The sequence below is a fragment of the Ixodes scapularis genome, unplaced genomic scaffold (genome assembly GCF_016920785.2).
Source record: "Ixodes scapularis isolate PalLabHiFi unplaced genomic scaffold, ASM1692078v2 ptg000943l_1__unscaffolded, whole genome shotgun sequence".
Lineage (NCBI taxonomy): Eukaryota > Metazoa > Arthropoda > Arachnida > Ixodida > Ixodidae > Ixodes > Ixodes scapularis.
Window position 1 is genome coordinate 166,269 of NW_024610073.1, and position 13,433 is coordinate 179,701.

A 13,433-nucleotide genomic window follows, 5' to 3' on the forward strand; every position below is an offset into this window, starting at 1 on the left:
CCCTAAACAAAAGCATACCTTAACACAACAAAATCTCGCAATCGCAAAAAAAAAAAAAAAAATTGTCTCCGAAAACCGTTGCTTCCACCCCCCCCCCCCTCTCATTCTTTTTTTTTTTTTCCGCCACTACAAAGAATAGCGGCCAAGCAACGAATTGCCACCAGAACCTCGCTTCTTGGAGAAAGGACTCCAGTACGTGTATATGATAGTGAATCTGTCAGGGAATTTGTAGAAATAATCGGCGACCATTGAATCTAGCCTTCCGCACAAGTCAAGCTCGGGATATTTCCATTTGTGCGCAATTTTAACTATGTTTATACACCAAAACACTAAACACCAAAATGTCCTTCTGTGCTCGTGATGTTTAAAATCGCTCATCCACGTCGTGACATCGTGAGCAAAGTTAACTCAGAGAAGCACGTGGAAGTGACGCAGACCACCAGCCTGTTAATTTGGATATTCCGATTCAGTTATCTGAACATTTCTTTTTCAACCATGGACTTTAATGCTCTAACGTGAAAAGGCGCCCGACATAAAGATTCATGGTAATAAAACCCGAGTCTCAGGAAAGACACCACTCTCTAAAAAAGGGTGTATTCTTACACCCTCTGTCCCATATAATACACCCTAAAACTTCAGTTCAACGTACAGCGCACTGACTAGAGCACTGCACGGGCCGGAATTTTTAGGCCCGGCCCGGTAGAGACACGGCCCGGGCCCGGTCCGTGCCCGACAGAAGTTTTAATTTCTAGGCCCGGCCCAGCTCGGCCCGACAGAGACACGGCCCGGGCTTGGCCCGAGCCCGATAAAATATTAAAATAAAAGCCTGAACCCGGTTCAAGACAGAAAACCAGGGCAAAGATTTTTTTTTTTTTTTTGCACCATAAATGACTTAGAAGATGTATTTTCAATAATATGGGCGAAATATGCACATCATTTGCGACAGTTTTTGAACACATGGCAGACCGAGAAGTATTGAGACAAAAGAAGGACATTTCTTATTTATGAATGTTTTAAACAGATTATGCATTTTTTGTTGTTGCATTCAATTCGTTTCGCAGGGAACTTTCCTTCCTACATGTTTTTGTGGAGAAACAATAAACTGCCCATTGACTCTTTCTTCAGGCGGGTCCGTCTTGCTTGCATACCGTAGGCCTCCGCGCTAAGGTTCCGTTCGCTGCTAACACTCAGGGATGCACAGGATACGTTTGGGTAGAAGGGACAGTTTAGGGAATTCCTTCTCGTGCGCTCTCCAGAAGCCACAAAGCTAAAACACTCCTGAGCACGAGTAGTCCTTCTTGCCGTGCGGATATTCCACCAATTCGTCGGTGACTACCTTGTCATCCTCGGCCTCACACCAGTCTTGAAACAAACCCAGAACCTTGTTCTCGAAGCGGGATCTCGAACGTCATCGTCAGTCTCATCTTCATCTTAGGTCATTGCTACAGTGACACGGAGTTGCGGAGTTGGTGGAACTGAGGTCAGAGAAATGTGGCGGTTTTGCGGAGGAGTGAAATTTTCAGCTGTGTCTCCAGGAAATAACGAGCAGGGGCCTCGATCTTCTCGATTTCCACTACCTCTACTGCAGACACCGGAGCTATTTCAAGATACTTCTTCAACGCGGAAGCGTTAAACACAACCGAAAGAAGTTTTTTACGTTTCTTACCTCCTTGAGCGCGTCGCTAGCATTTTTAAAGGGTTGCAGGAACTCGATTAACTCGGTGAGTACTGTCTTGTTGACGCTTTCCACTGGTCCTTGATTCCAGTAGAGCTTTATCTCCTCGAACTGGGAGCAGACAGACTTTAGCATGGATACTTTTCGCGCACCGTGGTTGTCACTTTCTCCTTTACGTCTGCGGGCAAGGGAGGTTTAGGGCATTGAGGTGATAAAATATAAAAAAAAAAATACTTGTGCTGTTCGATGAAACCTTGCACTTGTAGCGACTGAGATGAGACGTCCCGATTTTTGAGCGAACGACCCTGAACATGTCTTTTTTTGCACCAGCGCTCTGGAGTTCACGGCTGTCAGAAATTTTTCCCACACAGAGCATTAAAGTTCGTCTTCTCAACAAGGTTATAAAGTGTAGGTGATGTCAAGCTCACTGATCGTCGATATTGACGCACCACCTTCCATTGCTGCCACCGGGACAGATGTTGGCATAGAAAATAAACGACAATACAAGAAAAGTTTCTCCGGAAGGACCCGTCGAGCGTCTATTTCTTATTGGTCGATTGGTAAAACGGGCAGGACATAGGCCGATTTTATTGGTCATTTCGAACGTGGAAAGATTCTAGAAGAAAAGAAGAGACAATCACAACCTCGCTAGTGCATCTTCAAAAGGCTGCGTATAAAAAGAAAATTATCTAGATTGAGTTAGCTTGTCATAGTAAGGCCCCCGGAGAAAGTACAAAGCCGAGGTCACGTTGTTTTTTTGTTCATTTTTAGTTTGAAAAGCAGAGGAAAATACAATTATGTTGTACTCTGCGACCGGAGTGCTCTCGCTTTCTTGCCCGCACTTTCCCATTATGCTGGTGGAGTCCATACGTTTTCTTTTATCCGCTTGAAGGCCTTCTAACTGCAAGACGCCTTTTTGTCATTGTGAACGACGCTGCAGTGACTTTACACTTCGCCTTTTTTTTTTTTTCAATGAATCTAAAAGTTGAATGAGCAGACTTTTTGTTCTCAACGATTTGGAATTTACGGCACACGACTGCCCGGGCCAGGCCGGCCCGGGCGGCCCGAAGACTTTTTTGTTCAAGCCCGAGCCCGGCCCGGGCCCGAAACAATCCCTACTACCTGGCCTGGCCCGAGCCCGGCCGCGTGCCGGGCAGGGAATGGGCTTTCGGGCTGGCCCGGGCCCGTGCAGTGCTCGAGACTGACGTCGATCCGACGGTACTAACTTCCACGAGAGGATTGATAGCCGTGTGGTACAACTGCATAAAGTAGTTAATGTACGTGTTACTGACTACAAAAAAATCGTTTTCTTTCTTTCTTTTTTTTTTTTTTCTTTTTTTTTACTGCAAAACCTCATTGTTTCCTTTCTGTGGTCTTTGATGCGTACTTTAGCTATTTAATGAGTTATATCGCACCGTTATGAAGCCCCTCGTAAAATTTGGGGCCGTCTGTACGTCGAACTAAATTATTGGGGTGCATTCTATAGGACAAAACCCTGTAAGGCGATACCCGTTTTTTTTTTTTAGAGTGCACCAGCTAGGTTTTTTTTTTTAAGTATTGTTGCGAAAAAAAGATGCTGATCTACTGGATATAATACATTATACGTGAAAAAGAAAACAATACAGCAATAATGACGGCTCGAGCCGCGATTTAGTCGGCAGTCACCTCCTTTCCGCTTGTTTTCTCTCCCGGCATTTCGGGCGCGTGGAGGAGAGGTGCGGCTTTGCCTTCATGACTGAGATAGTCATTCCGGAACGGCCCGTTACCTCACGGACTTCGCAAACAAAATTTTAAGTAAATCTCTCACCGTCAATATTGCCCTGATTTTTTTTTCTCGTAAAAATTATTTTTTTGACACGCCTGTCTAAACCAGATCGTTAATTTTTTTAAACAGCCTGGATGGTAAAAGGAAGTTCTAAAACGAATTTACAACGAACGAGAACAAATTTTAGAGCTATATTTAAGGCGCGAAACAAATTTGTAGTTGGCGCCAGAGGGCGCCCACGGAAAAGTGGCCGCTATTTATCACGTGGTGCTTGCGCACTTTCGGGAGCTTCCTATGCTCTAAACGTTGCTTAATCATCTCCGTTTGAAGTGCAACAAAAAACGAAGGTTAATATGTAAATTTTAGAGCTCAAAGAAAGCTCCTGAAAGAGCGCAAGCACCACGTGATAGACCTTTGCAATGGTCAAAGATGGACGGCGCGACGCGCCGTGGCGGAATTCCCTTCCGGCGGTGGCGACGAGGACGAACCAACTCGTTTTATGACATTCTGTTTGAATCTAGACTGTTAAAAAAAGTGTGTTTTTTTTTTGTGTTTTTTTTTTTCTATTTTGCATGTGTCCCTTAAAGGGCAACTCCGGTCAATTCCGGAAATTCTGGGATTATGGGTGATCATCATGTCAAAACTACTAATAAACGGTTCTAGGTCATTCGTTTTCCGAAAAGCTAAGGCCCGTTCAAACACTTGCAAGTCCTTAGAACCCGGTGTTTCATTGAACAAAAGCGTTCCTCCTTTTACCGCTCATTTACACTGGAAGCGAATCCGCGTTCGCAAAGCGGTTGCGAACGCGGTTGTATAAAGATCCAGTGCAATTGCACGCGCACTTCATATCATCGAGTGCGCGTGCAATTGTACTGGATCTTTATACAACCGCGTTCGCAACCGCTTTGCGAACGCGGATTCGCTTCCAGTGTGAATGAGCGGTCAGAGAGGACTATAGCGACCTTGTTTTCGAAAAGTAGAAGCAGCCATCGAGAAGGGAAACGAGAGGAGCGCGGTGGGCTCCGATGGCATAAACAACGCAATGCTCAAGGACCTGGACGATCGTGCATAAGAGCAATCTCCTCGAGCAGGTCAACGTGATCTGTCGCGAGGGGCGGATCCCGGATGAGTGCAAACTTTTGGGTCTGCCCATCCCCAAACCCAAGAAGAAGCCAGACAGACCGCAGAACACGAGGCCCACCTCGCTCACATCTGTCTTCCGCAAACCAGTCCAGAATGTTCATGGCAAAGATCGACTGGATCCCCGACGAGAATGAAGCCTTACACCTAGCCCAAACGGGTTTTAGAAAGCATATCGGCACGTAAAACAGCCTCGCGCTTCTCAAGGAAAGCCTTCTGGGCGCGCATCTCCATAAGACCGCGAAGCCTAGAAACTGCAAAAACAACGGAGGATGCTAGTGGCGATCGACATATCGAAGGCCTTTGACAAGCTCCATTACGCTACTGTACTTGGCACCGTGACAGCGCTGGGGATGCAAGGAAGTCCGTTAACCTTCATTAAGACATTTCTGCACGTAAGAAGGGACAAGGTCAAGTCTGGCGAGCACGAAAGCAGCGAACGTCACAACGCTTGGGGGTCCCATGGGGCGCAGTCCTGTCTCCGACCCTTTTCAACATCGCCATGATCCTGCTGCTATCGGAACTAGGTCAAATACCGAGCCTGGCGTTCACTGTGTACGCGGACGATGTTACTAAATGGACGATGACCGAAACGAGCGAAGCGGAGCAGACCGACACGGTACAACGGGGGCTACACACGGTCAACGCGTTCTTCGTGTGTGCGGGCCTGAAACCGTCACCTGAAAAGACGAAATACATGGTGTTCGGCCCGTGCTGGAAGCGAGCCGGGTGAAGCTCACGTTCAACGGCACGGACATCGAGAAGACGGAGAAACACTCTGTCCTGGGCGCAGTGGAGTCACAAGAACGAGCGGGAAGAGGGGGGGGGAGGGGGGGGGGGGGTTCGCGGCGGGCTACCGCCTGGGTGTCGCTGACCCTAGTGACGCCACTGTCTGGGCGTAATCCTAAGCCGTTTTTCTTTTCGTTCTTACTCTCACGATCACGGACGTCAGCGCTTATAATTTGCCACGCTCCAGTCCAGGCTCTGCGCCCCTGATGAACGCGAAGTACGAGCGCCCGAGTCATCACAATCCCGCGTGAGCAACCCACGCATCCGAGCATATCCAACTCGACGGCAATGCACACCGCCGAGTTAGAGGAAATGACGTAGCGCGCTTCATTCAACTTCCGACAAGCTCCGTGGGATTCTACGAATCATGCTCGACGGGGTTGAAAGCGCTCCACGGGACGTGTGCTGCCACAAAGCTACGAGAGGAAGATGACTAACTTGAGCCGGATCTGCCAGCGGAAAATGCGCTCTTCAAAAGGGGTGCTTTCGGAGCGCTCCGTATCTGCGGGCGGAATTCACCATTCGACTGTGTGCTTGATTCGGGCCTAGAGGTGCACACATAGCTTTCCCTTTGTGTTCAATGTGTGAGTGTCATGTGCGAGGTAGACCAGGCCTCGTAGCCATCGACGCCTTGCCCTTCCATTTTCCCCCTGTTTTTCTGGCATAGTGAACGTGTCTTACTAGATAACGATTTTAATAGAAAGGTCGGCCACGCATGAATGGGATCTTTGATTTTTGCAGGATGCCTAGAGCCTTTAGATTCAATTATAGCCATAAATAGACTGCCACAGAAAGTGGTTTTGTGCCCTTTAATGGGAACGCAACGGTATAAAATAAGAGAGACAGGTAGAGGTAGACATTCGAATGGAAGGTTGTTTACTGGCACTGTTTGAATATAAGCTCCAGGTACACTTGGCTTATGTAAATATAATAAAATAGAAATAAGTGTAACATACGGTCATGTGACGCTTGAGGCCAGTTGTTTCTAACGTTACACTCAGCCGGCCTACACAGCTGATGTTTCAATGCATCAGGTTTGTACGTAGCACAGCTTCCATTTGGTAAGCTTGGTTTTCGGTGGTCGCTAACTTTCATTACCTCTTTTTATGGGTCTTTTCATATCTAACTCAACAAAACTTTGCCGCAAGCTCGTTTTTGGCTTGATCGGGGTTTTCTCGCTTAAATACATATGGAAAAGTAAATTCTAAACGGCATAAGTGAATGCAATACACTGTTAGTTTATTATTGCTATACTTCAAGTTTACTAAAATATATAATTATGTAACAAAAGTAAAGACATAGCATTTGAGTAATCCGTATTGTGGCTTAAATACTACTTCTTATAATTACGCCTACCAGCAATTTGAATTTATTTTGCTTCGATCTGCATTCTAAATAGAAAACTAGTATATACAGGCGGAACTACAAAGAAATATACACTTTCTGTGTGTTAATATTAAAGAAAAAAGAAAAAAAAATACTTCCACGCGGGCGAGATTGGAGGTATTGGTAACTTGAAGATAACTCGAGGTATTGGCAGTTGTATGTGCGGTAGCAATCTTTGCTCAGTTAATCGAATAAGCATTTGGTAAAGGCAGAATTTACTCGCCGTAAAAGCTAACTTTTAGATAAAATAAAGAATATTTCTTGTGTTTTTTCTGAATTTACAAAGAAGGGCGAGCCACATGGTAATAATTAAACAATGAAAAAGCCTGTCTTCTTACATTCGCTTCTCTTCATCGGTTTCGTGTCGAAGATATTAAATCGCCCCCATTTTTATCAATTGTTTTTACCGCGTTTTTAGGGAGTAATTATACCTACCTCTTAAGTCAGCAGGGCGATTACGTCAGTCAAATTTTTCCACAGGAAAGCTATGGCGATGCGGTGGGCGTTTAAAGACAGAGCATAAGTTTGTTTTTTCCTTAGATGTAAATTTGTGCAGATGCTTTCTATGCAGATGATAAATTTTTCTAATAGATATCTAAGCATGAATTTACCTGAGTCAAAGTCGAAAATGAGAGAGAATATGCTATGCACTAAGACCAACCTTTGAGGAATCACCAAAGGCAGTGAAGGGCCGCTCTGGTGTTTACTTTGACAAATTGGACACCAATTGCAAGCAATGTTTGTTACTTTGCCCCCCCCCCCCCACCGTCTTCCTGTCACAATAAATGCCAGAACGACCCACGGTGATAATAATGAAATCATGAAATACTATTTAAACTTCTTCTCCAAATAATAAAAAAAGTTAATGCCCGTCCTTTTTGTACATTTATGCATTTCAGGATAAAACTCGTTGCTTGACCTTATGTCACGTGACTTATATAGGAGTTTATAGTCTCCCCATTAAATGCATAGGCAAACATCCCATCCCGTGACTTATACACCACTCGACTTTCCCGGCTAAATATAGGAGAAAATCGATGTCATTTGACGTCGCGAGACCTTTATGCCAACAAAGTTTCAACGCCATATATTTCGGGGAAACGGAATTTGTGGGCAGGTGGAGTTTTCAGGGGCGGGGCTTCTTATTTCTTTAAGCACCGCGTTTCTTGTTTTTTTAGGTGCCCTTGAGCAGTTTTTCAATCGAACGGCATCGACCGAATTAACAGTCACGCAAGCACCATGCGCCCAAGTGGCGATAAGGACAGCCCTCTGCGGGTTTGCATTGTGGGAGGCGGACCGAGCGGCATCCTTTCTGCCCGCCAGATGCTGGACGAGGGCTTCCAGCCAATCGTCTACGAGATGTCTTCCAGCCTGGGCGGCCTCTGGGCCTACCGGGACCATAGTGAGGAGGGCGTGCCGTCCATCATGCGGTCTACAGTCTTCAATACCAGCAAGGAAATGGGCGCATTCAGGTGGAGAAGCAATTGCGTGTTTTGCACGTTTCACCTCTTAGATAACCGAGAAATGTATATAAATATTGAGAAAATTACCGGAAACCACAAATACCTTAAATGCGTCATGATAACACTTTAATATACGCTGGAAATCATATTTTAGGTCCTTGTTGGAAGTCCATGCTCAAACCTAGCTCTTACTGATTGTCTCTCAAGATCAAATATTCTGATTTGGTGACGTGCGGGCCTGTACGATTTTTATTACCAGTAGTATAGCCTCCTCTATACTCCCAAAGCGTGGCAGTTCGATGACGGAGACATAAAGTGCCCGGTCGCAGATTTGGAGCACGGGGATCTGGTAGCACAGAGCATCTCGCGGGGAGTCCGGTATTCAGCGCACAGCTTTTGCAGCGGGAAGGACCCGAAACATGGTTTTCAAACCCGGCGAGAAAAGAAGCGGTAGCCCGAGGAACGCGAGAAGCACGAGCGGAGATTCTATCGCTCGGGACAAGTGTGTTTCGGTTTCTTGCCGCAGCGGGGCGCCCGTTACGTGACTTTTGTCTGCCGCTCTACCTTTTCACTATTAAAACGTTGGCTATAATACCTTTAACTTGAAAAGAAAACAATAGGATTCGAATCTTTACATCGGTTTCATTTTATTTCCTCGTGGAATACGATAAGAGCAGTCGTGCGGTCGCTGCGCGTCGCTTTCACGCGCCGCAAACGGGTGTATCTCAAAACGTCCCATTCGCATTTGAACCTTGCACATTTCGACCCCTTCTCATTTGGTCCTTCTCGTTTGAACCTTCTCCTAAGATCCGAATCGTGTTTTTCGCAACTGGACTCATTCTCATTTCGCCCGTTCGCGCTACGACCGAATGACACTAGTTCGGCATGCTTCTAACGTCGTTATGCCTTCGCGGCCTTGTTGATGAGCCTTACCCTGATATATGTTATGTGTAGAGGTACGCACAGATATACGTTATGTGTAGAGGTACGCACTGAGAATCGTACACTGACGCCTGCTTCAATTCCTCTCAGTAAACGAGAGAAAAAAAAAGCGATGAACATTTAATTTGGAAACTTTGTTTGAACAGAAATAGCATACATAATAGCAGTGGTTCTCAACCATTGACGTTTCGCGGACCTCTTGTAGAAAGGCGGAGATGATGGAGGACCCCGTTCGGGGTGAGGGGAATAGAAAGGTATAGGTTATCATGATAATGATTTAATAAATGGATATAACTAATTGCTAGTGTGAAGTAGACTTATCTCATTGACATACACACGAGAGCACTCTCACGAAAATTGGAACGTTTCTTCTCAACGTGAAGAAAGACAACTAATATTGCCGTGCCTGACTGATGAGACAGGGCTTCGCGGACCCCTAGGATGCCTTCGCAGACCCTCTTTTGAGAACCACTGCATTATAGAAGTGGTGGCATTGTCCCAAGTCGAGAGACCTCAAACAACGTGACATTTCGGAATATGATCTGGCTGCGATAAATAGTTGGTCTGTTTTATTGTCACTAGCAGCTTTTCACGACGACCTCGACGCGCTGTTAAAATCCTTAGCAGAGAGAGTCTGCCTGTAGCGTGGCGCACACACAGACACACACAAATTATATCAGCATATTTATTAATATTACCCTAAAAACGATTTTGGTATAGAGAGTCAAGTGCGACGGGTCAAAGCGAGATATTTTTGAGAATGGCTGTTTTGAAAAGGGCCAGGTGAAAAGGGCGAAACGAGAACGGGCCCAAATGAGGGGGGTTGGAATGCGAAAGACGAAACGGGAAAGGACCAACGGCGACAGGTCTAAGAGAGATGATCTTTCTGAGAATGGTTGTTTTGAGAAGGGCCAAGTGAGAAGGTCGAAACGAGAACGGGCTCAAATGATAACCACCCGCCGCAAACGGCCACAGCGCTTTGCCAGTCGCCTCAAAGATGGCGTCGGAAGGAAGGTTGGCGCCACATCCGATAGATGGCGCGCGAATCTGAATAAGGTATATTACAGGGTTTGGCGTTTGGACTGTTTAGAGGTTGTGCCTTTGTGTTGATAGTGACTGTCTGGAGGGTTTGGCGTTTGAACTGGTTAGAGTTGCCCCTTTGTGTTGGAGGTGGGCTGTTTGTGGACTATATAAGGAGGAGGACTAAATAAACCTGGTAGCTGAGTTTGAGACGTCGTCCTGTCCCGTTCTGTTTCTTCGACTTTTATGTTCTTTTGTACCCCAGTCTCAGGTATATTCAACATGGTTAACATCCACCAGCTCGCCTGCACCCTTACTATTGTAAATCTGTTCTTTCCTATGATTAATGACCAATTATGAAACTGCACCCACATATTGTGCCGTGCAGGCTGTCGCGTAACAAATAATTCAATGTAAAACAACCCAGTTACTGCACAAGGGGATTCGATGCTTGAACGTCCTGCCACGGGAAAGGCGCCTTATTAGGGAGTTTTAGTAGATCGTTTTCACAGGCCCGCTACCGCTACGGGCGCGCGCTTCAGAGCACGCATCGGAGCGGCAGCGCGAGCTCCCGCTACAAATAGCGTGACTCGAAAACACGATCTACTAAAACTTCCTAGTAACTGCAGCAGTTGTTCATCGTTCTCGTGACGCATGTTCTAATGACACGCGCTTTCGTGTCGCGGCGCTCTCTTGGTCAAATGTCCAGTCAAATGCCTTAAAATCGATATGACGTCGTGGCAGAGATTCATAATGATTCGATTACTTCTAACATGTAGTAACCACAAGACTAAGTTCATTACATTTGAAAGCAAAATAATACTTGTAACCATTATTATATTTCGTGAATCTCTCTCCCCCGCCCTTTCCTATTTTTAGTTTCAAGACTACTCAGTCACCAGGAAGGGATAATGTGGGCATGTGCCCACATTATCCCTTCCTTAATCTTGGGAACGACGGAGAATTAATCGACTGTTAACCAGTTGTGCGAAAATAAATAGAAATTTATGTGGACAGGTTACATAGACGCTTCTTCAGTTTGGAGCTGGGACTCTGAGGACCAGATTTTACCATCCGGTATGTCGGTGGAGACAGTTTTTCACGTTGATAACCGGCGCTGACTTTCGACCTCAGCTTTCACACAAAGTAGGGAGCATATAGCAATAGACTGTTGCGAGCTACAAAATCAATAAAGACCCTGAAATTGTTCTCCTGAATTAGTCTAAAAAAGAAATCATATTCCTCCTCCATAGAATTCGTCCTTATGCTTGTTCAATAGAAATGTGCGAAAAGTGAAAAGTTAACTTGAACAAAATTAGAATCGAGCAGTGTTGAATGGTAGCCAGAATTAAAATGCTGAATTGAATACGAACACTAAGATTGACCTCGCAATGTTCATAATAATAAAAACGGGCCCGTTCAGACGTCTAATCTCCAGTTCGCTCCTTCCTCTTGCGAAACATTCTAAAGACTGCGGCGTATGCAGTGAGCTCCTCGCCTTCTCACCCGCGTGTGAGCGCGGTAAGAAAAAAAGGGCGCCACGTAATAACGATGGCCTCACAAATGTCCTCCTTGGCACATTAGTTGAGCGTCGGACTTAAAATCTTGGTATTCTGGGTTCAATACTCCTTGAGGGAAAATCAAAATTTTGTTTATCTACTTATTGCGCTACCGCGCATGCGCAATTGCTGCGTGTTATGATTCAGAATTTTTCGGAGGAGGCCGGAAAAACATGAATTCTATCACATAAAAAGAAAGCTGCACAGAGTAGACTTGTACGCGTTAGTAAAAAAAGTAAGGCATTACATTTACAATTACTCAAGAATAGACTGTAATTAATTTCAGTTACAATTAACTTTCTATAAAGGTAAGTGATCGTTACCCCAGAAGTAATCCGTTACTTTCGTGGCGTTGTTTCCAGCATTGCTCTCCTGAAGTAAAGAACAAAGGGAAGAGGGTTTTATTTATTTATTAACTTATTTTATTTTTTCTGGCAAGAAACAACCATGCAGGTCTGCTCTTTGGAGCCCAAATATTTAAGTATGAACAAAAAAGAAAGAAAAACACAATTGCAGGTTTCAAACACAAAGCCACATAAACACAATATTTAAAGTTTGGCAACAAGCACTTTCACTTGGTTCCTGAACACCTTAATGCCACGGTATATATCAAGTTCGGCATTTTTAATATTGATAAACAGAAATTGTATCGTGACAGAGGAGATGGCTTACAGATGGTGTAAATGCTGGAAGTACTGCGGGTCATAGTGGAACGAGGGGGGACATGAATGTTTACATCGCGTAAAGGCGAGGCACTGTCAAATACGCATTTACAAGTTTTCACAGAAAAACTAAGTTTCGCTCTGCTCCTCTATTGGTCAGTGGTATACACGAAACATTATGAAGCAAAAAAGTGTAGTCAAAATAGAAACGGCGTTGGAAGTACCAATCATAAACAATACGTATTAGTTTGTGTTGCGCAATTTCGATGGTCAGTGCTTGTGTTCTTTATAACGAATTCAGGCCATAGAACCGAACTCTAGCCTATAGGCGTAACTAGGGCACACAGTAAACGAATAACGGGGGCCGGGTTCTTGAATGGCTAAGTAATGCGGCATAAAATACCCAACATTCGCGTCGCCCTACCAACAGAAAACGACACGTGAGCAGTAAACTTGAGTGCATTATCGAGATACACGCCAATGTCTTTTAGAACAAATGCACACTTGATTGATACTCCGTCTATAATGTAATCGTAGTATACTATACTGCGACGCCTGCAGGAAGTCAATACATTTGTTTTTATAAGATTGAGTGATAAGAGATTTGCTGAACACCACTGGACAACACGCAAGACATTATGTTGCAGAACATGACAGTCAACAGAAAAGATTTTACTCTCATAAAAATCTTGATGTCATCAGCAAACATCAGTAACTCAGCACTACCTACGCAGGCCGCTAGATCGTTGATGAAGATTAAGAACAAAAGGGGGAGAAGAATAGGTCCTTGAGGTACACCAGTTGTTGAGTAGAAAAGGTAGGAATAACTGTTATGAATACGAACACTGTTTGAACGAGATGATAAGTAACTTTTGAATCAGTTACACAGCTCTGAACAACAACCATCTAACAATAGTTTGTGTAACAACAACTCATTATTTCCTTTATCAAAAGCTCTCGACATGTCAAAATATATACCATCAACTTGGCCTTTGTTTAAAAGAATGGGGTAGAATATTTAAAAAAGAGCAA

General features: G+C 44.8%; 1 protein-coding gene across 1 annotated transcript in view; it reads left to right on the forward strand.

Annotated features, from left to right (window-relative positions):
* Positions 1 to 7,994: 7,994 nt before the first annotated feature.
* The window catches only part of LOC115309581 (flavin-containing monooxygenase 5), a 40,834-nt gene continuing 35,395 nt past the window's right edge, over positions 7,995 to 13,433 (forward strand). Inside the window, exon 1 of the mRNA XM_042288037.1 lies at positions 7,995 to 8,227. Within this exon, the coding sequence (XP_042143971.1) occupies positions 7,995 to 8,227 (233 nt within the window). The remainder of the gene's footprint in view (positions 8,228 to 13,433) is intronic.